Source organism: Oryctolagus cuniculus, chromosome X (assembly GCF_964237555.1).
Source record: "Oryctolagus cuniculus chromosome X, mOryCun1.1, whole genome shotgun sequence".
Classification (NCBI taxonomy): domain Eukaryota; kingdom Metazoa; phylum Chordata; class Mammalia; order Lagomorpha; family Leporidae; genus Oryctolagus; species Oryctolagus cuniculus.
In genome coordinates this window covers 86,581,790-86,607,785 of record NC_091453.1, presented here as the reverse complement: position 1 = coordinate 86,607,785, position 25,996 = coordinate 86,581,790, and the positions used below count along the sequence as shown (strand labels likewise).

The 25,996-nt window shown below is 40.3% G+C and overlaps 1 protein-coding gene across 2 annotated transcripts in view; it reads left to right on the top strand.

The window, feature by feature from the left end:
* RNF128 (ring finger protein 128) overlaps nt 1-25,996 on the top strand; it is a 109,776-nt gene that overhangs the window by 61,743 nt on the left and 22,037 nt on the right. For both annotated transcript variants that reach the window (XM_008272843.4, XM_002720143.5), the window contains exon 2: nt 17,453-17,700. In XM_008272843.4, the coding sequence (XP_008271065.1) occupies nt 17,453-17,700 (248 nt within the window). The remainder of the gene's footprint in view (nt 1-17,452; nt 17,701-25,996) is intronic.

The window sequence follows — 25,996 nt, the reverse complement described above, 5'->3', positions numbered from 1 at the left end:
TACCTCAAACAAAAACGGTGGAAAATATTAGCATAAAATGTTTAATATAAATACAGACTACTCCATTTGTTTTTATTTTTTAAAAGATTTATTTTACTTATTTGAAAGGCAGAGTTAGACAGATAGACACACAAACACAGGGAGCCAGAGAGAGATCTTTCTTCCACTGGTTCACTCCCCAAATAGCCACAGTAGCCAGGGCTAGGCCAGGCCAAAGCCAGGAGCCAAGAGCTTCTTCCAGGTCTTTCCCAGGCCATAGCAGAGAGCTGGATCAGAAGTGAAGCACCCGGGACTCGAACCAGCACCCATATGGGATATGTGCTACGCAGGCAGCAGCTTTACCCACAGTGCTACAACGCTGGCCCCAGTATACCCCACTTATTAATTAAATAACACATGCACTACAGCTTCTTCATAACCTTGCAGTAGCATGATTTATTATTTTTAAATTCCTCAGTAATACAACAATTTAAGAGTTTGTAGAGACTCATCCTGTCCCAGCTGCTTCAAGGCTTGTGTTAATGCCCTGTGAACCCCCTTGTCAGTGCTGAAACCATCCGTCTCTAGGTGAACCAGGATGACCATGTTCTAACTTGTGTTTGGGGCCAAAATGGCATCTGTCCTAGAACTTGTACTTAACTCTGAAACTGGGTGTACACCGACCCTGGGTTGGCAAGGGCTTAACTGCCACCATTAGTGCAGCCCCAGCAGCATGGTCATCTCAATAGTCAGCGCTGCAGCAGTGAGCATCGTGGTGAACCCGAGCTCTATAACTAGCATTAGTGTTTAATTTTTTTATCTGTACCTATGGAATGTCCTTGCTGTAGGCCGACCTATCCCGCCATCTTTATATATTGGGAGGAGGTGCTCCTTAAACTCTGTTTACCCCAGTTATCTTTCATGGATGAATTTGTTTTCAGATTGAATAAAGATTCCATTGATCACCAAATATAGAACACAGTGGTCCCCCTTTACCCATAGGGAACATGTTCCAAAACATTCTGTAGGTATCTGAAACCGCAGATAGCATGGAACACTAAATACACTGGTTTTTTTTTTCTGCCCTAGACATACCTACTTGAATCCATGATAAAGTATAGTTTATAATTTAAACATAGTAAGAGATTGAAAAATAGAGCAATTATAGCATACTTTATTTTTTTAAAAAAACTGTATGCAACTTTACTAGGGCTTAAAAATTTTGTGGTTTTTGTACTTAAAATGAAGTACAATGATTTATTCTGCAGCCTGGAAAAACTTGAAACAGTTGATACTATGTTGAGTAGGAAAGGAAATAAAAAAAAATTGTATGCACTCCTGCTATGATAATAAATTGTCACAACCTTTTAGGAGAACTCTTCTCTGTTACAGTAAAACAAATACACATTCTCATTGCCGCAGAAGTTTCATCTTTGGGACTCCTACTACAGGAACAAAGGCTTCAGTAGCTAAAGATATGTTGGGCAGAGAGAGTTCGTAACAGCACCGGAAAGCACCACCACCAAAACCAACCTGGAGATAATGTGAAAGTCTGCTAACAGGGGAATGGTTGACTAAACTGCAGTATTTCCAGTGCTTGTGGGATAGTCATTCATTCAGTCACCATGTATTCACTGACCGTACTTTTTGAGCATCTGCTGTATGTCAAGCATTGTTTTGCATACTTTTTCTTAAGTTTTAAGATTTAACATTGTTTAACATTTTGCCACTTTCACTTCCTATGTAGATATTATATACATGCACATACATACTATTTTTTTGAAAACTGATATTAATATTACAAAATGAGGTATTCACAACAATGATCACAACTTGGGGAAAGAAGGGTAGTCATGATGATATAATTCTTTATAAAATTATTATTTTTTAGAGGTTTTGTTTTTATATATTTGAAAGGCAGAGTGAGTGGGACCGGCATTGTGGCATAGTGGGTTAAGCTGCCGCACTGGCATCCCATATAGGTATCGGTTTGAGTCCTGGCTGTTCCACTTCCAATTCAGCTCCCTGATAATGTGCCTGGGAAAACAGTGGAAGATGGCTCAAACAGTGGAAGTTTGAGCCCCTGCACCCATGTGGGAGACCTAGATGAAGCTTCTGGCTCCTGGCTTTGGCCTGGGCCATCCCCAGCCTTTGCAGCCATCTGGGGAATGAACCAGCAGATGGAAGATCTCTCTCCCTCTCTCTCTCTGTAACTCTGCCTTTCAAAATAAATAAAAATAAATCTATGAGAGAGAGAGAGAGAGAGAGAGAGAGGGAGAGATGGAGCTTTCATTTGCTGGTTCATTTCTCAGATGGCTGCACTGGCTGGCTGGGGGCTGGACCAGGCTGAAGCCAGGAGCTGGAACACCATCCAAGTCTACCATGTGGGTGGCAGGGGCCCAGGTACTTGCACCATCATCCACTGCCTTCCTAGGCACATTAGCAGAGAGCTGGATCAGAAACAAAGCAACCAGGACTTGAACCGGCCCTCATTTGAGATGCCAGCATCACTTAACCCACTGTGCCACAACACTAACCCCTATAAAGTTGTTTAAAGTTTATGGATTACTTACTTCTTGAATTTTTTGATTAATGTTGTCTGAATTTAACCATGGATGGCTGATACTATTGAAAACAAAATTATGAATAAGGGAGAACTGCTGTGATTAAAAATTGTTTTCATCAAATATTTATTTGAAATGTGTTATGTGAGGCACTCTGCTAGATCGTGTAGATATAGTGATAAAAAAAACAGTCCCTAAGCTGAAGAAGTTCATAATTTAGTAGAAGACAAGTAAACCAGATCACTTGTAGGGAAGTCTGCACTAAATAGTAAAAGCAGGACATCAAACCCAGATGGGTCAGGATCTTATAAAAGGAGGTTGAACTTTATTCTGTAGGTGGAATAGACCTCTTTTAAGGCCTTCAGCAGAAGAATAATATGAATATTTTCCCTTTGAGAAAAAAGTCTCTGAAAGCCTTAAGGAGAATGAACTGGAAGGTGAAACTGGTGGCTTAAAGACAAGTTAGATTATTAATGGTGATTTAGATGAGAAATAATGGTGACAGTAGAGATGTATTATAACAGGAAACGAATTGAACTATTTCTGATGCTGCTAATTTTCAAATTCCTTTTTATGGAGTATAATACATGCTGATAACAACAAAATAACTCTATTGGCAGAGGTTTTCTTTATGCATGGTAAATGATTTGCATTGATCTGGACAGATAGACCAGATCACTTATCTTGAAAGTCCTTGAACTTAATGTCAGTCAAGCTGTAATTAAACTCCAACCCAATATCTTGCAAGGTATGGTCCACTGGACCACATGCTGCAAAAATAACCCACAGAACTTGTTAAACCTGCAGATTCCCGAGCCCCACCCCAAACATACTGAATCAGGGAAGGGGCCCAGGGAGCTCAGTGTTTGAACACGTTTCCCAGGTAATTCTTAACGTATTTTAAAGTGTGTGAGTCTTTGATCTAGCCCAACAGTTCTGACAATCTGGCAGGGGACTGGCAGGATCCCTGTAACTTTTCCAGGGATCCCTGAGGTGAAAACCGTTTTCATAAAAATATTTAGACATTATTTGCCTTATTCACTGTTGATATTTACATGGATAGTGAAAGCAGTGGTGAGTAAAAATGCTGGTACCTTAACACAAATTAAGACATGGGCTTGACAATCTATTAGTAATATACTCTGCATCCATGCACTTAGAGGAAAAAGAAAATGCCCGTTCACTTAAGAATGTCCTTGATGAGTCGGTAAGAATAACTTTATTGACTGTCCGCTCTGCACAAGTTTGTGTGTGTGTGTGTGTGTGAGAGAGAGAGAGAGAGAGAGAAGAAGAAGAAGAAGAAGAAGAAGAAGAAGAAGAAATGGCAGTAGGAATACAGCTGTTTGGCAGCATACCGAAGGGTGATGGTAGTCTGAAGGAAAAACACTTGAATGCCTGAGTAGGGAGCTCACCCGGCTGCTTTCGTCAAACCCTTTTTGACTTGCAGACCTACTGACAAACAAGCTATTCAGTTAGGTATTTGGAAGATCTTCTGAAAAATGAACTAGGTGGGCCTGTTGTTTCAAGAACAGTGTTTGTTGCCAATGACAAAATGGAAGTTTTCAAGCCAAAATAGAATTTTGAAAACTATATCTACAATAAGCCTGATAGCTACCAATATTTACTTTTCTGATGTGCTGAATGGTGATAGTAACAAGACTCATTATTCTTACATTGTGTAATCTTGAAATGAGCCATCATTTGGAAAATCTGCATAATTCAGTGAATCCATAATTTTTCAGATGACTAATGCATGATATTCCAAAACCACACATGAATTAAATATTTATTCAATGGGCAAGATACACCTAGTAGATTTTCATTTAACCAAGTAGAAAGAATTCCTTGATATGGTTTCAACTTCTCTTTTACTCCTAACATTTCAGCAACTACCACTTGTTGAGTTATCTACATTATCTACAATGATCTGAAAATGCTATGAAAACACACCTCAGTTTTCCAATAGTACATCTACATGAGTATAAATTTACTTCATATGCTTCAGCCCAAACAGTATATCTCAATAGAAATAACACAGAAATGGATATGAAGGTCCAACTGTCTTCTGTTTAATGTGATATTAAAGAGACTTGTGCAGATGAAAAGTAATGCCACTATTCCCTGTTCCAATTTTTTGAAATTATAATTATATCAACTAATATATATGATTACTTTAGATGAGCAAATACTTTAAGAATTCTTCAACATTAATTTCCAATATGGCAAATATCAATAGAAATAATGTACATAAATAAAATTTCTTTGTGGTCTTCAATAATTTTAATGAGTAGAAGGGCTTCAGAGATTAAAAAAATGGAGCATTGCTGATTTATTCCTTGCATTCTTAATGGTATGCTAAGCATAACCGCTAGTGCAAGTCAGAATAGTGTAGGCAGGGTTACTCTGTGTGTGTGTGTATGTGTGTTTCAATAACAATTCTAAGAATTGTTTACCTGTGTGACATGTCATCCACAAATTGTTCATCGGTGACCTTTTGAGTGGTGTTTCTTCTAATTCCCTCGTGTTTTTAATATGATGTTTCCTGATGACTATATCTGCCAGAAATTTTTTTATGTCATATCAAGTCTGTGACCCATTCCCTTATGAATTGCTTTCAAAAACTACAGCAAAACATCTGGGTATGCAGTGCCAAAAAGCAGCTCACTGTGTTATACATGATTGTGGGCCTCTGCTTCATTTGTGGACTTAAAAATGATAATATAGGTGGGTGTTTGACACAGGAGTTAAGATGCCACTTGATACATCTGCATTCCATATCAGAGCATCTGAGTTGGAGCTGGCACTGTGACAGTAGTAGGCTAAGCCTCCACCTCCAGTGCTGGCATCCCATATGGATGCCAGTTTGTGTCTTGGCTGCTCTACTTCCAATCCAGCTCTCTGCCATGGCCTAGGAATGCAGTAGAAGATGGCCCAAGTGCTTGGGCCCCTGCACCTGTGTGGGAGACCCAGAAGAAGCTCCTGGCTCCTGGCTTCAGCCTGGCCCAGACCTGGTCATTGTGGCCATTTGGGGAGTGAAACAATGGATGGGAGACCTCTCACTCTGTGTCTCTCCTTCATTCTCTGCAACTGTACCTTTCAAATTGATAAATAAATCTTTTTTTAAAAAAAGATAGCAGGATCTAGAGCAGGCATTGTGATGTTAAAATAAATAAATAAACAAATAGGTGTGCAGTACTGATTTGGTCCAGTCACAAGTAATCCAAAAACATGCATTTCCAGATACTTTTAAGAAATAATTTGCATGTTCGTTTCTTTCATTAAGTACAATGATAAAACTAAATTGCTTTGTTCATAGAGAGAACTGCACTGTAGAAATCAATATAAGAAGCCGGCGCTGCGGCTCACTAGGCTAATCCTCCTCCTTGCAGCGCCAGCACACCGGGTTCTAGTCCCCGTCGGGCCGCTGGATTCTGTCCCGGTTGCCCCTCTTCCAGGCCAGCTCTCTGCTGTGGCCAGGGAGTGCAGTGGAGGATGGCCCAAGTGCTTGGGCCCTGCACCCCATGGGAGACCAGGATAAGTACCTGGCTCCTGCCTTCGGATCAGCGCAGTGCTCCAGCTGCAGCGCTCTGGCCGCAGCGGCCATTGGAGGGTGAACCAATGGCAAAGGAAGACCTTTCTCTCTGTCTCTCTCACTGTCCACTCTGCCTGTCAAAAAAAAAAAAAAAAATCAATATAAGAAACTTAAATTTCGTTCAGCTGTGACTGGGACTAAAAAAGTTCTACAAAACCGGACTTTGAAGAAAGAAGGGCTAATTGGGCTTAAATTGTTAGATTTTTTTTTTTTTTTTGCTTTTCTTTTTTTTTTTTAAAGCATCACTTGGGATTTTGGGACCAGTGAGCATTAGTATCCCTCCTTGAAATAGTTGAGTTTCTCCCCGTTGCTCTAAGAGTTTGGACTGTAGAGGGAAAAAGCAAGCCTTGACAACTACTGAATATTCAGAAGTCCACTTGAATCGGTTCCAGCTTTCTACTGGAGGAAATGTTTGTTATGTTGGACCAATTCACACCTAAAGTGCTGACTCCATTGTGTTATCAGGATATTTGGGCAATATTGAACATGAGCTTGGTTTTAGACGAGCTCTTTTGGCCTTTAGTTGCCCTTATTACTTGTAAGTTACTCGTGAATTCCCTTTCTTTTAGAATATTAAAAGTAGGAGACTGGGTTTGATATGGGGCTCTGGTTCCTGGTTCCAGCTTATTGTTAATGAACACCCTGGGAGGTAGCAGGTGATGGCTCAAGTACTTGGGTTTCTGCCACTGACATGGGAGGCTGGATCAAGTTTCTGGCTCCTGGCTTCAGCTTGGCCAGGTCCAGGCTGTTGCAAACATTTGGGAAGTGAGCTAGTGGATGGGAGTTCTTTCTTTGTCCTTCTGTATCTTTGCTTCTCAAATTTTAAATAAAGAATACCATTAATTTGGATAAATACTAGAACAGCTTTTCTCATCTTTTGTGTTTGAATGCCCAGGTGCTATAAGTGGGCTGTCATTATGCTTAGAATATTTCTTATATTGAAAAATATTATATAATTTGTTCTATGTATTGACATTTTAATAGTACTTGTAGGGGTAAAAGTCCCAGAAGCTCACAACTTCTACTTAGCTGGCACTTAAATACTGTTCAGTGAATTTGTGTTCATAAATAAATAATTAAGGTTATACCAAAGCCATAATATCATTAGCTTTTTAATGAAAAATTTATTTTTTCTCATCAATTCTCACATTAATGTGATATTAATACAAATAGAACAGATTCAATGTAGTTCCTAGATACAATTCCAACAATATAAAATATTTCCCTTCCTTCCCCTCCCTCCCTGACTCCCTCCCTTTCTTCCTTCCTTTCTTAATTTTTGAGTTAACATATACATCTTTTCACTTGATCATTAGCTTTTTAAAAAAAAAAGTGAAAGGGAGTAGGCTACCGGCAGGATCCTAGATTAAGCTTATTTGCTTTTCTCCAGTAATATGAGGACTGACACCCTTTATATTAGCATTTTGGTTGAATGATATTTGGTAATAATAGTAAGAGTTGCTACTTCCTGTTTCATTACCTTTTGTTCCCAAGATAGGTTCGTATCAAACTACTTTTCATTGTTGAACATTCAAAATTGGAGGCTATATTCTTCTACTGCTTAATTGCTAGGTATTTCTAATCTATCCCTTTTCCTAAAATACTTCAGCTAGCACAGTGAAGATATGGTAAAACCTGAGCTACATCATGTTATGCTAATGACTTTTAAGTAGAGAACTCAAGGAATCCTTTAAGCACTTAAAGTCCAGATTAGCTATTCCTGACCATTATTATATTGCCAAATTTCTAGTGGTATAAGTACATTGGCATTATAAAAATGGCAGTTTTTTCTGGTCTTTAACTCTGAAAATGTATTTATCTGATATAACCCATTAACATTTATGAATAAATTCTTGGTTTATCTACAAGTCGAATAGGCACCTAGCTTCTAAGTTGTAAGTTTGGCTTAATGAGTTTTTGCTTAACAGTCTAGGAAAGAAAAGGATATAACTCCTTTCATGATCACCTTTGAAACAAAATGCATATACAGAGAGACCAAAAACCTGAAATAGCAGCTGTTCTGTAATCTGGGCTTAGGCCATTCATCGCTTCTTGTCCAAATAATGGTCCGTTTTCTACTCAGACATTTTTAACAAATTATTGATTTTTTCCCCTTCTTTGGTTTGGTACTATGATTTTTAGGAAAAAACGGGATTAAATTTGGAGATTCTATAAGGATACAAGAAGAAATGTAGTCATATTCTTTTTGCATGAGTTGATGATGGGGCTGGCGCTGTGGCTCACTTGGCTAATCCTCCACTTGCGGCACCAGCACCCTGGGTTCTAGTCCTGGTCAGGGCACCGGATTCTGTCCCAGTTGCCCCTCTTCCAGTCCAGCTCTCTGCTGTGGCCCGGGAAGGCAGTGGAGGATGGCCAAGTGCTTGGCCCTGCACCCGCATGGGAGACGAGGAGGAAGCACCTGGCTCCTGGCTTCAGATGGGCGCAGCGCGCCGGCCGTAGTGGCCATTTGGGGGGTGAACCAATGGAAGGAAGACTTTGCTCTCTGTCTCTCTCTCTCTCACTGTCTAACTATGCCTATCAAAAAAAAAAAAAAGAGTTGATGGTGGAACCTTAGAAACCTAGTACACCTCTGTCTCCTTCAGGCAGACCTTGCAACCCAATCTTCTTTTTCTACTTCTGTGTTATTTTTGCTACATTATGCAGCTGCTTTTACTGCCTTTTTTTTCTCCAAGAACTCTATCAAGTTGAGAAATTATGAAACAATTAAAAGACAATTTGTTATTTTACAAATTACTGGACATTGAAGGAAAAGAAATTTTCTTTTAAAAATGTTTCACATTTGTTTATTTCAATAGCAGAGAGCCAGAGACACACCCACATTGGTGGAGGAGCCAGGGTGAAGGGGTGGGGGGGGGTTAGGAGGTAGGGGTTAGGTGTGTGGGGGGGTAATGCTATGAGGAGGAAAGATTCCATTCACTGGTTAACTCCCCAAATGTCTGAACAGCCTGGTCTCTGCAGGTCTGGAGCCAAAGTTCAGAGCTGGGAATTTCATCCAGGTCTCCCATGTGGATGGCAGGAACCCAGTTACTTGAGCCCTTGAGCCATCACTGCTGCCTCCTAGGGTCTGCATTAGTAGGAAACTGGAGCTGGGTATCAAACCCAAGCACTGTGATGTGATATTTGGGAATCTTAACTGACATCTTAACAGTTAGACTAAATGCCTAGCCCAATTTTCTTTTTTATACAGGGAGATACTCTCATATTAACCTGGTATCAGTTTGAAATATGATTTGGAAATTATTTTTTCTACTCCTGGCCTTAATAATAAAATGCATAATTCATTTTGGTGGTTTCAATAAGATACTTACAAGTGTTAAATGGCTAATATATAGAGGACATTTGCAAGTGCATAGAGGGGTAGGACACAATTTCTTTTTTTTTTTTAATTTTTGACAGGCAGAGTGGACAGTGAAAGAGAGACAGAGACAGAGAGAAAGGTCTTCCTTTTGCCGTTGGTTCACCCTCCAATGGCCGCCGCGGCTGGCGCGCTGCGGCTGGCTCATCGCACTGATCGGAAGCCAGGAGCCAGGTGCTTCTCCTGGTCTCCCATGGGGTACAGGGCCCAAGCACTTGGGCCATCCTCCACTGCACTCCCTGGCCACAGCAGAGAGCTGGCCTGGAAGAGGGGCAACCGGGACAGAATCCGGCACCCCGACTGGGACTAGAACCCGGTGTGCCGGCGCCGCAAGGAGGAGGATTAGCCTATGAGCCGCGGCGCCGGCCAGTTTATTTCTTTTTTTTAAAAAAAAAAAAACATTTATTTATTTGAAAGCTACAGTTCAGAGAGCGAGAAAGAGAGGAAGAGAGGAAGAGAGAGAGAGAGAGAGATAGAGAGAGAGATCTTCCATCTGCTGTTTCACTCCCCAGATAGCTGCAACTGCCAGGGCACGGCCAGGAGCCAGGAGCTTCATCCGGGTCCCCCACATGGGTAGCAGGGGCCCAAACACTTGGGCCATCTTCAAACTGCTTTCCCAGGCCATTAGCAAGGAGCTGGGGCAGCCAAGACACAAATCTGTGCTCAAATGGGAATCCAGTGTCACAGACGGTGGCTTAGCCCACTGTGCCACAACACTGGCCCCTATATTTTATTTCTGTAGCCCCAAGTTCTAGCACAATGCCAGGCATGTGTGTAGACACTTTAAAAAAACATAATAGGTTGGGGGTGCTGCCTTGTCTTCACTATAACTGAGCCATAAGAAGGCTAGCTGAGGGGCTGGCACTGTGATGTGGGTAAAGCTGACGCCTGCAGTGCCAGCATCCCATATGGACACTGGTTCGAGTCCCAGCTGCTCCATTTCTGATCCAGCTGCCTGCTATGTGGCCTGGGAAAGCAGTAGAAGATGGCCTGAGTCCTTCGGCCCCTGCACCCGTATGGGAGACCTGGAAGAAACTCCTGGCTCCTGGCTTAGGATCAGCACAGCTCTGCCCGTTTCAGCCAACTGGGGAGTGAATCATTGGATGGAAGACCTCTCTCTCTCTCTCTCTCTCTCTCTCTCCCTCTCCTCTATCTGTGTAACTGTGACTTTCAAGTAAATAAATAAATCTTTTTTTTAAAATAAAAAAGACAATCCATAAGAACAGGAGAAAATATTAAAAAAAAAAAAAAGGCCAGCTGAACCATAGACTTGATATTATCAGCACTCTTTTTTTAAAAGATTTATTTTTGTTTATTCGAAAGGCAGAGTTACAGAGAGGCAGAGGTAGAAAGAGAGTGAGGTCTTCCATCTTCTGGTTCACTCCCCAAGATGGCCACAGTGACCTGAACTGTGCCAATCTGAAGCCAGGAGCCAGGAGCCTTTTCCAGGTCTCTCACTCGAATACAGGGGCCAGGGACTTGGGCCATCTTCTACTGCTTTCCCAGGCCATAGCAGAGAGCTGGATCGGAAGAGGAGTAGCCGGGACTAGAACCAGCGCCCATATGGGATGCCAGTGCTGCAGGCAGTAGCTTTACCTGCTACGCCACAGCACCGGCCCAAAATCAGCATTCTTAGTCTGCTGAGCTATGCAGCCTATATTTGATTTCCTCAGTCCAGCACATGAGATAGCTGATACAATGAAATTTCATACCGGTGAAACTATTTCCATTTAATACATTGTTGTTCTATAAGAGAATAAATTGATAAACAAAATTTTGTAACATAAATTACATAGCAGGGGCTGGCACTGTGGTGTAGCTGGTAAAACCGCTGCCTGCAGTGCCATCATCCGACATGGGTGCTGGTTCAAGTCCCGGTTGCTTCACTTCCAATTCAGCTGCCTGCTAGTGTACCTGGGAAAGCAGTGGAAGATGGCCGAAGACCTTGGACCCCTGTACCCACGTGGGGGATCTGGAAGAAGCTTTATTTAGGCCCAGTTCTGGCCATTGCGGCCATTTGGGGAGTGAGCCAGCTCTCTCTCTCTCTCTCTCTCTCTCTTTCACTCTCTCTCTCTGCCTCTGCCTCTTTGTAACTCTATCTTTCAAATAAGTAAATAAATCTTTTTAAAAAATTGCATAGTTGGTTCAGTGATCCAGTTTGTTTTCTGTTGCCTGGATTTGTCTTCCTGAGGGTCTGAAGTCTAATCTTTAAAGATGAGTTCATGCTTGTAAAGAAGTGCCCTGAGTTTCTCTAAGAAGGAAATAGCAGTATGTCACCCTTTCAAATAAAGAAAAAATAGATTTTAATCTTCCTTTTGAAAACATGCTGTTCCTCACTTTTTAAAGATTAGATTAGCTTCTGGTGTGTGTGCATGCCTGTATACATGTGTCTCTGTGTTGGAATTGTCTAATAAATTGTTTGAATTTATTTATTTAATTTTATATATTAGATTACCATGGAATACTTGCATACATTTAAGGCTTTCAGAATTTGTGTGTGTTTTAAATGTTCTCTTTACTTTCTACTTCCTGACATATTGGAAATCAGGGAAATTAAATATCTAGAATAAATTCTGAATGTGACTCCATTTATATTGCTTATAATAAATGGCTCACTTTATATATGGAATATTTTTGTGATCCTTTAAAAATATCACTTACAATGTCACTAGTATTGAGAGGTTTGGAATCAGCTGAAGCATTATAACAGCTCCTTGCCAACATTTTAAGGACAGAGAAAAGCTTAAGAGAGAAAAAGGCTCAGCAAGGCCTGCTTTAGCAACAGAAATACACACACACTCATGCAATCAGAGAAGAAAATTTTTTTTCCTGTTCCACAAAGTCTGTTCTTTGGAGTTTAGTTTACATATCTTATTTGTGATTTTCAACAGAGTTGCAAGTAAAAAAAAAAACTAACTTGATACTGAATGTGAATTTTGACTATGTTTTTTAAAGTAGGGTTGAACGAGTGAAAAGAATCAGCAAAATAAATTTGTTACCAGTTTTGAATTGTACACTATTTCTACTTACGCTTTGACTCTGAATGTCCAATGGTAAGGTGGCCCTGGCTTGCTCAATTATACCCATTTCTCTACACCTCCACCTGCATAGGGCGATGGCAAGAGTAGTTACACCATAGAATTTGACATACACCACAAATCAAGACTTCCTCTGACCTTGAAAACCAGTTGTTTTTGTTTTTGTTTTTGTTTTTGTTTTACAGGCAGAGTGGACAGGGAGAGAGAGAGAGACAGAGAGAAAGGTCTTCCTTTGCCGTTGGTTCACCCTCCAATGGCCGCCACGGCCAGCGCGCTGCGGCCTGGGCACCGCACTGATCCGATGGCAGGAGCCAGGTACTTATCCTGGTCTCCCATGGGGTGCAGGGCCCAAGCACTTGGGCCATCCTCCACTGCACTCTCGGGCCACAGCAGAGAGCTGGCCTGGAAGAGGGGCAACCGGGACAGAATCCAGTGCCCCGACCGGGACTAGAACCCAGTGTGCCGGCGCCGCAAGGTGGAGGATTAGCCTATTGAGCCGCGGCGCCAGCCAAAAACCAGCTTTTTATACACTTACCGCTGCACCCCTGAATGTAATTTTCCTTTTTACAGTAAAATAATAGATTTAACTTGCACTGAAGATACAGAACTAATCTAGAATGTTGGTGAAGAGCAGAGGCAGTAGAAGCATACTCTGTTGGGTTCAAATACCAGTTCTGCACTTAATATCTTGTATGGTGCTAGACAAGGTAGTCAATCTGATCTCTTTTTAAAAAAAAAATTATTTATTTGAAAGTCAGAGTTACAACAAGAAAGGGAGAGACAGGGACATGGAAGAGAGATCTTCCATCTGCTGGTTCACTCCCCAGATGGCTGCAATGGCTGGAGCTAGACAAGCCAGGAGTCAGGAGCTTCATCTGGGTCTCCCACATGGGTGCAGGAGCCCAAACACTTAGGCTATTAGGCACATTAGCAGGGAGCTGGATCTTAAGGGGAGCAGCCAGGACTCAAACTGGTACTCATATGGGATGCTAGTGTTGTAGGTGGAGGCTTACCCCCCAACCCCCCGTGCGACAACACTGGTCCCTCTGATGAAATTTTGTAAGAAAGGAATACTGGATACAGGGTGACCAGTTAGAGGATTTTGACACAAGAAATTGTAATGGGATCAACGTAGAGGAAGCAGTTTTTAGATAGCTGCAAGGGTGTGGGGTGGAGGAGATATATCATAATGCTTAGAAATAGGTTTTTTATATGATTATAAAGCTATTTCAGATTTTTTATGGTTTTGCCACATACAGCATGTATAAATATGGATGATGAGAATTGAAAAAGAGCATTGTTGCTATTATTTAGACAATGTGCATTTCTTGGCTCTCCTTGTGTTTTAATCTCCATCTGACCACAGTGGCCAGCACGTTCCTGAGTATCCACCCCAGCCACCCACCTCATATCTTCATATTTCTGTTCATCAAAAACTTATTAGAAAGCTACATTTATGATTTAAAATGAAGTCTTTAAAATGAAAATATATTCTGGGGCCGGCGCTGTGGCGAGGCGGGTAAAGCCACTGCCTGCAACCCCGGCATCCCATATGGGCATCAGTTCAAAACCCTGTTGCACCACTTCCAATCCAACTCCTTGCCAATGCTCCTGGAAAAAGCAGCAGGGGATGGCCCAAGTGTCTGGGCTCCTGTAGCCACGTGGGAGACCCAGATGAAGCTCATCACTCCTGGCTTCAGCCTGACCAAGCCCCAGCCATTGCAGCCATCTGGGGAGTGAACCAGCAGATGGAAGATCTTTCTCTGTCTCTCTGTAACTCTGCCTTTCTAATAAATCTTCAAAAAATAAAATTATAATATATTCCAAAGCCTGAATGTTTAGAAACCTTTTAAAATTATCTGTGCTTTCAAATAGCATATGTTACAATATCAGAAATGAATGCTAGGTTATGTAACTAATCAAAACTTTACAACAAGACATTTTACTGAGAAATGGCTTGCAGAGGAAAAAAATGCCATTCCCTTGCAAAATTTCCAGTTCTCCAAACTTACGATAAATACTCGTGTCACATACTGATATTTATTTTTTTCATTTTTTAAGATTTATTTATTATATTTGCAAGTCAGAGTTATACAGAGAGGATAGGCAGAGAGAGAGAGAGAGAGATCTTCCATCTGCTGGTTCACTCCCCAATTGGCCGCAATGGCTGGAGCTGTGCCAATCCAAAGCCAGGAGCCAGGAGTTTCTTCCGGGTCTCCCACATGGGTGCAGGGGCCCAAGGACTTGGGCCATCTTCCACTGCTTTCCCAGGCCACAGCAGAGAGCTGGATTGGAAGTGGAGCAGCCGGATCTTGAACCAGTGCCCATATGGGATGCTGGCGCTTTAGGCCAAGGTGTTAGCCCACTGCGCCACAGCACCGGCCCCCATATACTGATATTTAAAGGACATACAGTCCGGCGCTGCGGCACACTAGGCTAATCCTCCGCCTTGCGGTGCCAGCACACCGGGTTCTAGTCCCGGCCGGGCCACCGGATTCTGTCCCGGTTGCCCCTCTTCCAGGCCAGCTCTCTGCTGTGGCCAGGGAGTGCAGTGGAGGATGGCCCAAGTACTTGGGCCCTGCACCCCATGGGAGACCAGGAGAAGCACCTGGCTCCTGCCATCGGATCAGCGTGGTGTGCCGGCCGCGGCGGCCATTGGAGGGTGAACCAGCGGCAAAGGAAGACCTTTCTCTCTGTCTCTGTCTCTCTTTCACTGTCCACTCTGCCTGCCAAAAATAAAAAAATAAAAATAAAGGACATACAACAGAGGTATCTACATTTCAGATTCCTTCACTCCCCATTATTTTTGAGATTTTTCCCCCATGTGAATGAGAACTGTGAGCCATTAACTTCTTATCAAATGAAATGATTTCACATTAATAAAGTTATAAAAGATTTTAATTAAATGGCTATCATATGTAAAAATAGTATCTTTTGGAATTTTAAGGATCTGTAGTAATACTTCTTGAATATATATTTTTAAGATTTATGTGTTTGAAAGGCAGAGTTAGAGGGAAAGGGAAGAGGGGAGAGAGAGAGAGGTAGGTATCTTCCATGGAATCTACTGGTTAACTTCCCCAAATGGCTGTGATAGCCAGATCTGCGCCAGACCAAAGCCAGGAAGCCAGGAACTCCATCTGGGTCTCTCATGTAGATGGCAGGACCCCAAGTACTTGGGCCATCTTCTGCTGTTTTCCCAGGCACATTTGCAAGGAGCTGGATCAGAAGTAGAGCAACTAGGACTTGAACCAGTACTCATATGGGACACCAGCATCACACATGGCATCTTAAACCTGCTATGCCACAATGCCAGTACCTAAATATATTTTTAAAATTAATAACTTTAGAAGAGGGGAAAATTTTAGGTAGCATACTGTGACGTATTTCTTTATGGCTGATCTTTTAAAGACTTTGTCTACTAGAGACTGCAAATTTGAGGGTTTAATCGAATAATAATTCATTTATTTTGCTTATTTATTAATTTAAGAAACAGACAAACACAGAAAGATTTTGTATCTGCTGGTTCACTCCCCAAATTGCTACAACAGCCAGGGCTGGGCTGGGGCCAGAATTAGGAACCAGGAACTCAATCCAGCTCTCCCACATAAATGGCAAGGACCCAACTATTTGAGCTTGTTGCTCCAAAAGGCCTCCACCAGTAAGAAACTGGAATCAAGAGCCAGAACCAGGAACTCCAGTAGAGGACATGGGCATCTTAATCAGCATTTTAACCCCTAGGCCAAACGTCCACCCTTGAGTAATAGTTCTACTATGTACATTGCCATGTAAAGTTTGTAGTCTTACTTTGGGCCCAAGAGGTGTTAAGATGACTTTGACATTACTTTTCATTTATAAATTCTAGTCTAAGGGTCCTTTTAGAGTGTGTTTTTATTCCAGATTAGAGTTTGATCATTAACCTAGATTAATACAACCTATCTCATTGGCAATACATTAACGTTCAAAGAACTCTATTCTTGTGCATAAGATTATCAGTTTAAGGTCATATAAACTAGAAGGAATATAAACCTTGATAAGCATTGGAATGACTTGAGCAATCTGACATGGTCACAACATTGGGTAAGATAATGTTTGCCTTTTATTTTTTCCCACAAAACATATATTTGAAAGTAGAGAAGGAGATTTTACATATAGTAGGCCTTTAACAGCAAGCATTCTAATTTTGGGCTTGCCTTTACTTGATCCAGAATAGAAACAATTCTGTTAATTCTGTGTTAGCTTTATTGCTAACCTGATTAATTTCATAAAAAAACCTTAGAATACCTTGGACAGATTTTATATTGCTTTTGAGGATTTAGAAAAATGGCACATCGTGGACATATGTATAGTTTGTAGTTTGGGCTTATAAGCATTATTTGTCTCAAATTACTATCTTGATAAGTAAATCCTATGCATGTTAGTAGTGAGCTCATGCAATGATTATTTATACATTGGGAAATGTATAGTTAAATAGTACACAAATTTTTGTGTACTTCCTCCATCTTGGATTCTCTAGGAGGTAAGCCCTATTTTCTACCACCCGTGGAACTATTTGTTTTTTTAAGCAAGGGGCTTCATATAAGGAAAACTTGGGGATGGGGTGCAAATTAGTCCTGAAAGGCAACATGGTTGAATTATAAATAATTAACCTGAGGACGGGGGAGACATTTGTTGCATATAATAGCTTCCTCACTAAATCATGAGTTCCTTAAGATCAGTAATCATACATCATGCATATATTCCCTTCACCTTCGGTATGGTTTAGTATGTGCTCAATAAATTCTAGTTGGATGAGTGAATATCCTTGCTTTGCATCATTCGGATTAATTTGAAGTAATTTTAGCAATTGAATTTTTATGCTAGGATTATCTTACCAAGCTAAAACTGAATTCATTTTCTTTTACAGGTGCCGGTGACATTGTTGCAATCATGATTGGTAATCTGAAAGGCACAAAAATTCTACAATGGATCCAAAGTGGCATACAAGTAACAATGGTCATTGAAGTAGGAAAAAAACATGGCCCTTGGGTGAATCATTATTCAATTTTCTTCGTTTCTGTATCCTTTTTTATTATTACGGCAGCCACTGTGGGCTATTTTATCTTTTATTCTGCCCGAAGATTGCGGAATGCAAGAGCTCAAAGCAGGAAGCAGGTTTGTAACATTATTTTCTTCCACTTTAAACTTTTTTGCTGTTTTAATTGTAGTTTCAGTGTTATTCATTTTAATTTATGTTACTTGCTAGACAATGATCTATGCATATATTTTTAAAAGGATATCCACTTCCATCTTATCAAATCTTTTCTTTTCCTGTAATTTGTCAAGGAGCTTAATTATGCCTGATTAAGACTTGTAATGCCTCATTAAGGAGCACCACCAGCATTTAATTATAAGTGGGTGTAAATACATATGTTCTCTTAAATAATCATTATTTTCCTGATTTACAAAAGCACTTCATACTCAATAGAGAATTTAGAAATTAGGAAGTAAAGAGGAGACGACCTTCACCTAAAACCCAATATAACTGCCCAAAAGTATCTGCTGTTACTTTTACATGTAGCTATGTATTTGCATGTGGGAGTGTGACTGAGAAAAAAAGACTATCACGAGAAGGCAGATTTATACATTTAATTGTGCATGGTATAGTGCTAGGCCCTGAACAGAATTTCTACCAAATTATAACACTGGATTATTAAAAGACACAAAGTATAGAAATAGTAGAGCAAACATACCAGAACATCATTGAACAGAGAAGTACCTGTGATTATGAGGCGTTAATCCTGCCGACTTTACCTGTCCTTCATCGCCCCTGATAGCCTCACTTTTCTCCTTACTCAGCTGAAAGTCCACTGACACTCCCATGCACGCATTTTCTCAGTTACGCAGGCATCCCTTGGTATCTGTGGGAGATTGGTTTCAGGAACTCCCTCCCTCAAGGTACCAAAATCTGCAGCTGCTCCAGGCTTTGGTGTAGTATTTGCATAGAACGGTGCACATCCTAACATATTTTTAAAACCATCCTATTATAATACTTACTACAGTGTAAATGCTATGTAAATAGTTGTTACACTGTTTTGTTTTAGAAATAATGACAAAGAAAAAGCCCATGCATGTTCAGTACAGGTGCAGTATTTGTCTGAATATTTTCAGTCTGAGACTGTTGAATTCCCAGATTATAGAACCCACGGATAAAGAAGGCCAACTCAACTTGCTGGCAAAAACCTAACCCTGATCAAATTGTACTTTCCACCAACTCTGCAGCTGTACCTTACATAAAGTAGCAGAAAGAAACATGCACAGCTGTGCTGACTGATCTCACTTTCAATTTGTGACCACAAACTCAGAGTGGGCCCTTAATGCTGCCCATTCATCACACTGTGATTTCTTAGTCATCTACTGTCCTACAAGTCCCTTTCTCCTTGAGCCTCCGGCACCTCTGTCAACTTTGCTCCCACTTTGTATCTTACTCCATGGATGAAATTGAAGCAATTGAAAGAGTACTCTCCTTCCACTTCTACCCATCTAGCTGCATCTGAGGATAATTCCGTTCCTGTGTTTCGTCTTCTTCTGTTGCAGGAGGAAGAACCAGTTCTTTCACTCATGTACGGGATCCTTTTTTATTTTCTTGTGTACATACTCAGGAACATCATTCCAGCATTTGTCTTCTCTAACGCTCCTGTTTTAATAACATCTCCCTCTCCTCTGAATTGTTCCTATCAACATACGAACTTGACTATCACTCCCATTTCCAAAAGAATTTCTCTTGACTCCAGGTCAGAAATCTTGGAGTTCTGCTCTATTCCTCTTTTTTTCCTCACTTCCCATATAACCTCTGTCAGCAAACCCTGTTGACTCTGCCTTCATTATATATTCAATGTCCAGTTATTTCCCACCACTGCCATTTCTTCTGCCCTGGTCCAAACCACCATTATTTCTTACCTCCCCTTCTCCTCAGGTATTCTCAGCACAACAGCAGAATGGTGTGCTGTTTCTCCAGAATGCTCAGTGTTTGTTTAATACTTTCAGAGGAACTTATATTCGAGGCAACAGAATCCATTTACATGTATTGAGGAACTTCCTCCAAAGGCAGTAAATTTCCAGCCACTTCATGCACTCCTTCTCCAATAAGCAAAGAGAAACACAGGTTATTTTGGGGTGATGAGAGCAGTGGGGGGTCACTGAAAGTTAACTGAATTTAGAAGTAGATGAGAAATTGAAGTTTTATTATAAAAACTTCATACAGATTAGATACTGGCATATGGTAATAAGTGATGATTATCTCAGTGTTTAAAGTTAATTGACTTCTGTCCTTTCCTCAGAGAAGTACCTTATCACATTGGTGGCAGGTTCAGCCTGTTACTAGCTATGGTCAGAAGATGTTTAAAATTCCTATGCCATGCCACTCAATACCTTCACACTGTGTTAATATTTGACATTTCTGTATCATGCTCCTTTTATCTCTGGGGTTGGAAAGAAATTGGTATCCAATATGATTAACTCTTCAAAGGTTACGGTTACAATGACAAGAGTGTTTGGTTTGTGTATGTTCATAGTGGAGTATGTGTTGCTGTATTTTAAATTCTATACTAAATCTATTTACTTGGCATTAAACCACAGAAGCAAGTAGTAAGGTTTATAAAAAATTTGCCTGATGTTGCACAAGCTTCATTGGACATTTAGATGTGGTCTCATCATTCATTTAAGTAATTTTCACAGTTCATAATACTTTTTATGAAAATTAAGCTCTGTAGAAATGGTCAGGATTAGCATTAAAATTTTTCAACTATAAAAGGAGACTTTTTTGAAAGGATGACTTTGATTACTTAATGGACTTTATCTCACTACCCTTTTGGGACTAAAGGTTTAAATATTTGGCTGATACTCCCTTTGCTTGTAAATATTTGAAAGTGCTAGAACAGCATTACATATTATTTAATATTCATGACTTCCTATTGCTTTTTAAAGGTAGATATTGATGCATATGATGGTTATATCTATTACTAGGCACTTAACTAGGGTTATCTTCATTTTGCTAGTAGGAATGGTAATGAAGCTGAGTATGGAAACTTACATTCATTCGAATATTAGGAAAATATTTTCAGATATTTTTGTTATTTTGAAGATTACAATGCCAGGCAAACTGCTAACTCTGTAAGCATGAATTTCAATGACTGAATGCTCAGCTGACCCACCGGATGCAACAGTGTGACATGTCATGGTATGATGTGTAAGAATACACATTGTTCCTGTTTTTGTGGATGGAAAACTTTTAAACAGGAGGAGAGGCATCAGTGGGTTTGTGAATGAAAATAACATTAGACATCCCAAGTCATTCATGTGTCTACTAAAGATAACCCTAACAGGGGTCAAAGAAGATTATGCTAAACCTTATGGCCTACTCAGACTAAACTACATTTTGTGAGTGACTGGTACAACACTTGACTGCAGCATGGCATGCCTGACATTTTGGTAAACAGTATATGTATCCTAATTGTAGTCAAGCAGTCAATACTCAATGGCAGCAATGCATACATTGGATTAAATGCCAGTGAAACATAAGAAGGCTTTAGGTGAAATAGGAACCAGCCTAGAGGTATGACAGGACGAGCTGAATTTACTTTTAATGAAAAATGACTTTCAGGAGAAAAGAATTTACTAACTGAAATAGACAGATTGTAAGGAATCATCTTCTGGGGCCGGCGCCGTGGCTCACTTGGTTAATCCTCCACCTGCCGCACCAGCATCCCATATGGGCACCGGTAGTCCCGGTGGCTCCTCTTCCAGTCCAGCTCTCTGCTGTGGCCTGGGAAGGCAGTGGAGGATGGCCCAAATCCTTGGGCCCTGCACCAGCATGAGAGACCAGGAGGAAGCACCTGGCTCCTGGCTTCGTATCATCGCAGCGCCAGCCATAGCGGCCATTAGGGGAGTGAACCAACAGAAGGAACACCTTGCTCTCTGTCTCTCTCACTGTCTAACTCTACCTGTCAAATAAATTTTTAAAAAAGTTCAAAAAAAAAAAAAAAAAAAGGAATCATCTTCCAAGAGGAAAAGAATGGGAATCCTTTTGGAAAGGTCATAAAGCCTTGGTGAAAGGGTCACACAGATCTGACACATAATACTAGAGAATTAAAGGACTAGCACTGGAAAATAGCATCTACTGTGACACAACAAAATATATGTATTAACTCTTTTACTTACAGTGGAGACCCAAGTAGGCATGGGGTAATGGCCTTCCATTTTAGTTGTGGGAGCTCAAGGAGAGAATCTTTGACACACATGTTGATGGAATTGGGAGGTCAACATTGTACATTACATTTCTGATGTCTACTGATACCTTGAGCAAAGGATTTAACGAAATATGTCTAGCTAATAGAAATAGAACTAAAACAGAATGCTACGTGGGAGGGAGATAGCTTCACACAATAATGAATGGGAACCTGTAACTATGTAATAAGGTGAGTTGAGACAAACTGTTGGCTTTGTCTCCAGGTAATATGGAACCTAGAAGTGACAGAATCAGGCCACTGGTGACAACACTTGTCCATAATAGCATCTGGCATATGGCGATAGGCCGATTCTTCTAGGAAGGCTTAATAAACAATTCTGCATTGCTTCCTGGTTTATTTTTTTTTTTAACCCAACCCAACTGTGTTAAAACCATGCTGTGACACAGTGGAAAACTGATACTGTGGGTAAATATGCAGCTCCCTTATATAAATAAATAATACAGTAATCAGATGTGTTGTGAAATTTCACTAAAGTCAACCAATATGTGATACAAAAAGAGAATGATTGGCCTGAGAAAGAATTGGAATAATTTAGCTCCTTGCTTTTGTCCAACAGCTCTGTACAAGTTCATCACAGAGCTCAAGTCCATACATTTATTTTCCATGCTTTATCCATGTGAGGAGTATGCTGAAGTCTTATGACAATGAGGTGAACCGCAAGCTGGGCAGGACTGAATTGGACTGCTCACAAGTGGACGAGGCACTGGTGCAATGGCTGGAAAGACAGCTCCTGTGACTAGAAGATAGCCAGTCAAGAGCCATTGGGGAAGCCTGCAGGGCCTGTAGGGTAGCTTGGCTGGAGAGGGGCAGGGTACTTGTTAAAGTGCAACAGAGCCAGAAAAAAAAAAATCAGGGCAATGGATATAAATGGATAATTAAATTGATCCAACAATATAAAGATGTTGTCACGGTCTCATAGATGAATTGTTCCTTTGTGCCTATTTTCACTCCTTGTTGCCTTCAGTTAGGATACATATACTGTTGCTCAAATTTCAGGTATACCTATATTGCTCTTATCACACTTTATATATAAATACTGTACCTGTCGAACTCTCATGTAGTACAGTTTATATAGAAACTCTACTGTAGTAAATTACTTTATAGTAACTAACTCTACTAAATACCATTGTAACTGAAGTATTTATAAACATTGTACTAGCAGTTACTATGCTAACTGATGGTTTTGCTTTAAAAAAAAAAAGGCTGTGACCAAGTTCAAGGGAATGGATTGTAAGTAAAGAAGTACAGCAGAACTAATTGATTACTCTTTGCATGTCCTAAAGGGAACCATGATTGATCCTTGGCCAACCTTGGAATGTGGCCCTCAAACTATTCTTTACGCTGGTGACGGATGATTTTGTTGTATACACCTGGAGCAATGGACCATGATGTACCAGCTTGTCTGGGTTTACTTTCCATAACAAACAAGATTGATGATATGCATCTGGTTTCATTGCTGGGGGCCTGAGTTTCAAGCAATGTGGCCAGTTGCTTGCAGAATGCACCTAGTGACCAGCTGCCCCATCTGAGTCTTAGATGCTGGTACTCAATTGGCTCCCTGGGCAGAGGGAGCCATACATGTCCCTGTAATTTGTTGCCAGAGAGATAGCACTTCTTTGTGCTCTCAGATAAGGAAAGACTAGGCTAAGATGATATCTTAAAATCTGTCCTTGGACTTAAAGTATTAATACAAATTATCTGGAAATTTTCTGTCTACATTAACTTTGCTCCACTAGTACATGAAGTTAACTGGAAGATTCATCACATTATCTGTGTACTATACCACTAGCAACATATACGTGTTTGTGTTTGGTATATTTGTATGTATGTATCTCTTCTTGCTCAGATTTGAAAATTCTTTAGGGCCTTTTATCAAACCATAGAAATTTGGCTTTTGGATAAAAAGAGGCAGATTAAACAAATTCTTGTCAAAATGACATTTAGTTCTACTGTCTTTCTTCTGACTTTCTCACTGAACAAAAGGAAGTTCTTACAATAGGTCTCAGGCATTTTAGATATTCACTCACACCAACTTGACATTTATATCACTAATTCTTTTTTCAGACTTATGGAGGTATAAATGACAATAAAAATGTATATATCAAAGCTGTAGAACATGATTATTTGATGTATGTGTACATTGAGAATGTACCACAATCAGATGAACACACCCATCACAGTTACAAATAAACCGTGTTGTAATCAGGTTCCCCAGAACTTACTCAGCTAAAAATATTGAACTCACAGAGGCAGGGAGTAGAATGGTAGTTGTCTGGGCCTGGGGGTAGGAGAAGTGGGGAGATGTTGGTCAAAGAGTAGAAATTCACAGTTCATTCTAAGGGTATTGGTGGTTTTTCTTTGAAAAAAGCTATTACCTGAGCTATAACCTACAACTTCATCAAATCCCACCCTTCTTCTCAACTCTTCCTCATACTGCTCATGGTGATCATCTTCATAGGAGTGGTTGGTAGTCCTATTTATCCCCATCACTGTAGTTACATCTATTTATATATATTTGTGTATCTCTTTGGCTGCCTCCTCTTGCCTATATGAATACTTTTATCCAAACATTAGTGAAAAGCTGCATGGCACAATGATTTTATTCCAGGAATATATCTGAGAAGAATCCTCTTACTATAATTCTTCATTTTAAGTATCTCATTTACAAACTCTGAGCCCAATGTTTATGACAATGCTTATTTTAAAAATATAGGGACTGGGCTGGCACTGTGGCATAGTGGGCTAAGCCTCCACCTGCAGTTCCAGAATCCCGTATGGGTAATGGGTACCAGTTTGAGTCCCGGCCGCTCCACTTCCTGTCCAGCTCTTCGCTATGGCCTGAGAAAGTAGTAGAAGATGGTCCAAGTGCTTGGGAACCTGCACCCATGTGGGAGACCCAGAAGAAGCCCCCGGCTCCTGGCTTCCGATCAGCCCAGCTTCAGCCGTTGTGGCCTTCTGGGGAGTGAAACAGCAGGTGGAAGATCTTTCTCTCTGTCTCACCTTCTCTTTTTAAAAAATGTAGTGACTTAAGTGCAGGAAATGCAGTTTGCTGATTTCTACCCTCCCTTCTTGCTTTCTCACACCCTACCCCTCTAAGGTAATTAGACTTGACTCCATACCTAATGTTATTTATATGAGTTTCAGGTCAGTAAAAATCTGTACATCCTGGGACCAAAAATCGGGCTGTCAAGTCACCAAACCAAAACACATATTTTACCTAGTTGGATATAAATATACAAATCAACTAGGTAAAAATACCATTGTGTTCACTATAATTTTAAAATCAAACATGGTAATAAAGAACAAAAATTAGTCTTATTTTTCAGTATCAGACTCAGCAGCTGAGATTCGTCAGTGACCAGAGCCAGTGAAGTTTTGATTAGAGTGGTGGCATTAGCTTCAGTTAAGAAAATTGGCCAACCACAAGTTTCTTTGAATCAGCTTTCAATTCCACAGCCTAATATTCTTAGAGCAGTTATCTCTTAGGATTGGAGAGGAGGAGGGGAGAGGTTGTTTGTATATACTATGTTTAGAAAAAATTCCCCAAGTCACAGTAAGTAACCAGTTTAGGAAGAATGTTAAGATTGGATAATGGCTGACTTTGAGGGACTTTTTTTTCCTCTTTTTTTTTTCATTTATTTTCTTCACAAGGAATGTGAAGCCTTTTGAAGGCTCTTTTGCCATTACACAATGGAGGCAGTGTACTGTAGTAGAGAGATCATGGGCTTTAAAAGGCAGATAGGACCTGAGCTTGAATTGAATCATAGCTCTGCAAAAAACCAGCTGCCTGGACTTCAGTCAAGCTTCTTCTGAACCTTACTTTTCTCATCTATAAAACTCAGATATTAAAATGCCTATTTCACAAGGTTGTTAATAATGAAACAAGACAACATAAATAAAAAGCTCAGGGCTGAACTGACACATAATAGGAGTCCAACAAATGTTGTTAAACCTTTAGTTTTCCAAATTTAGTGGAATATAAGCTTTTAATAAGTAAAACAAATTTATCTTAGATGAGAAAATCATAAAAATCTGTATTTCATAAATTCAGAATGTGTTCTTAGAGCAACTACTAGTCACTGGGGGAATTTAAAAAAAAAAGAAAATAAAGACTAGTCCTTCAGATTCTTGCAATCTAGGAGAGTAAAATAAATAATATAATT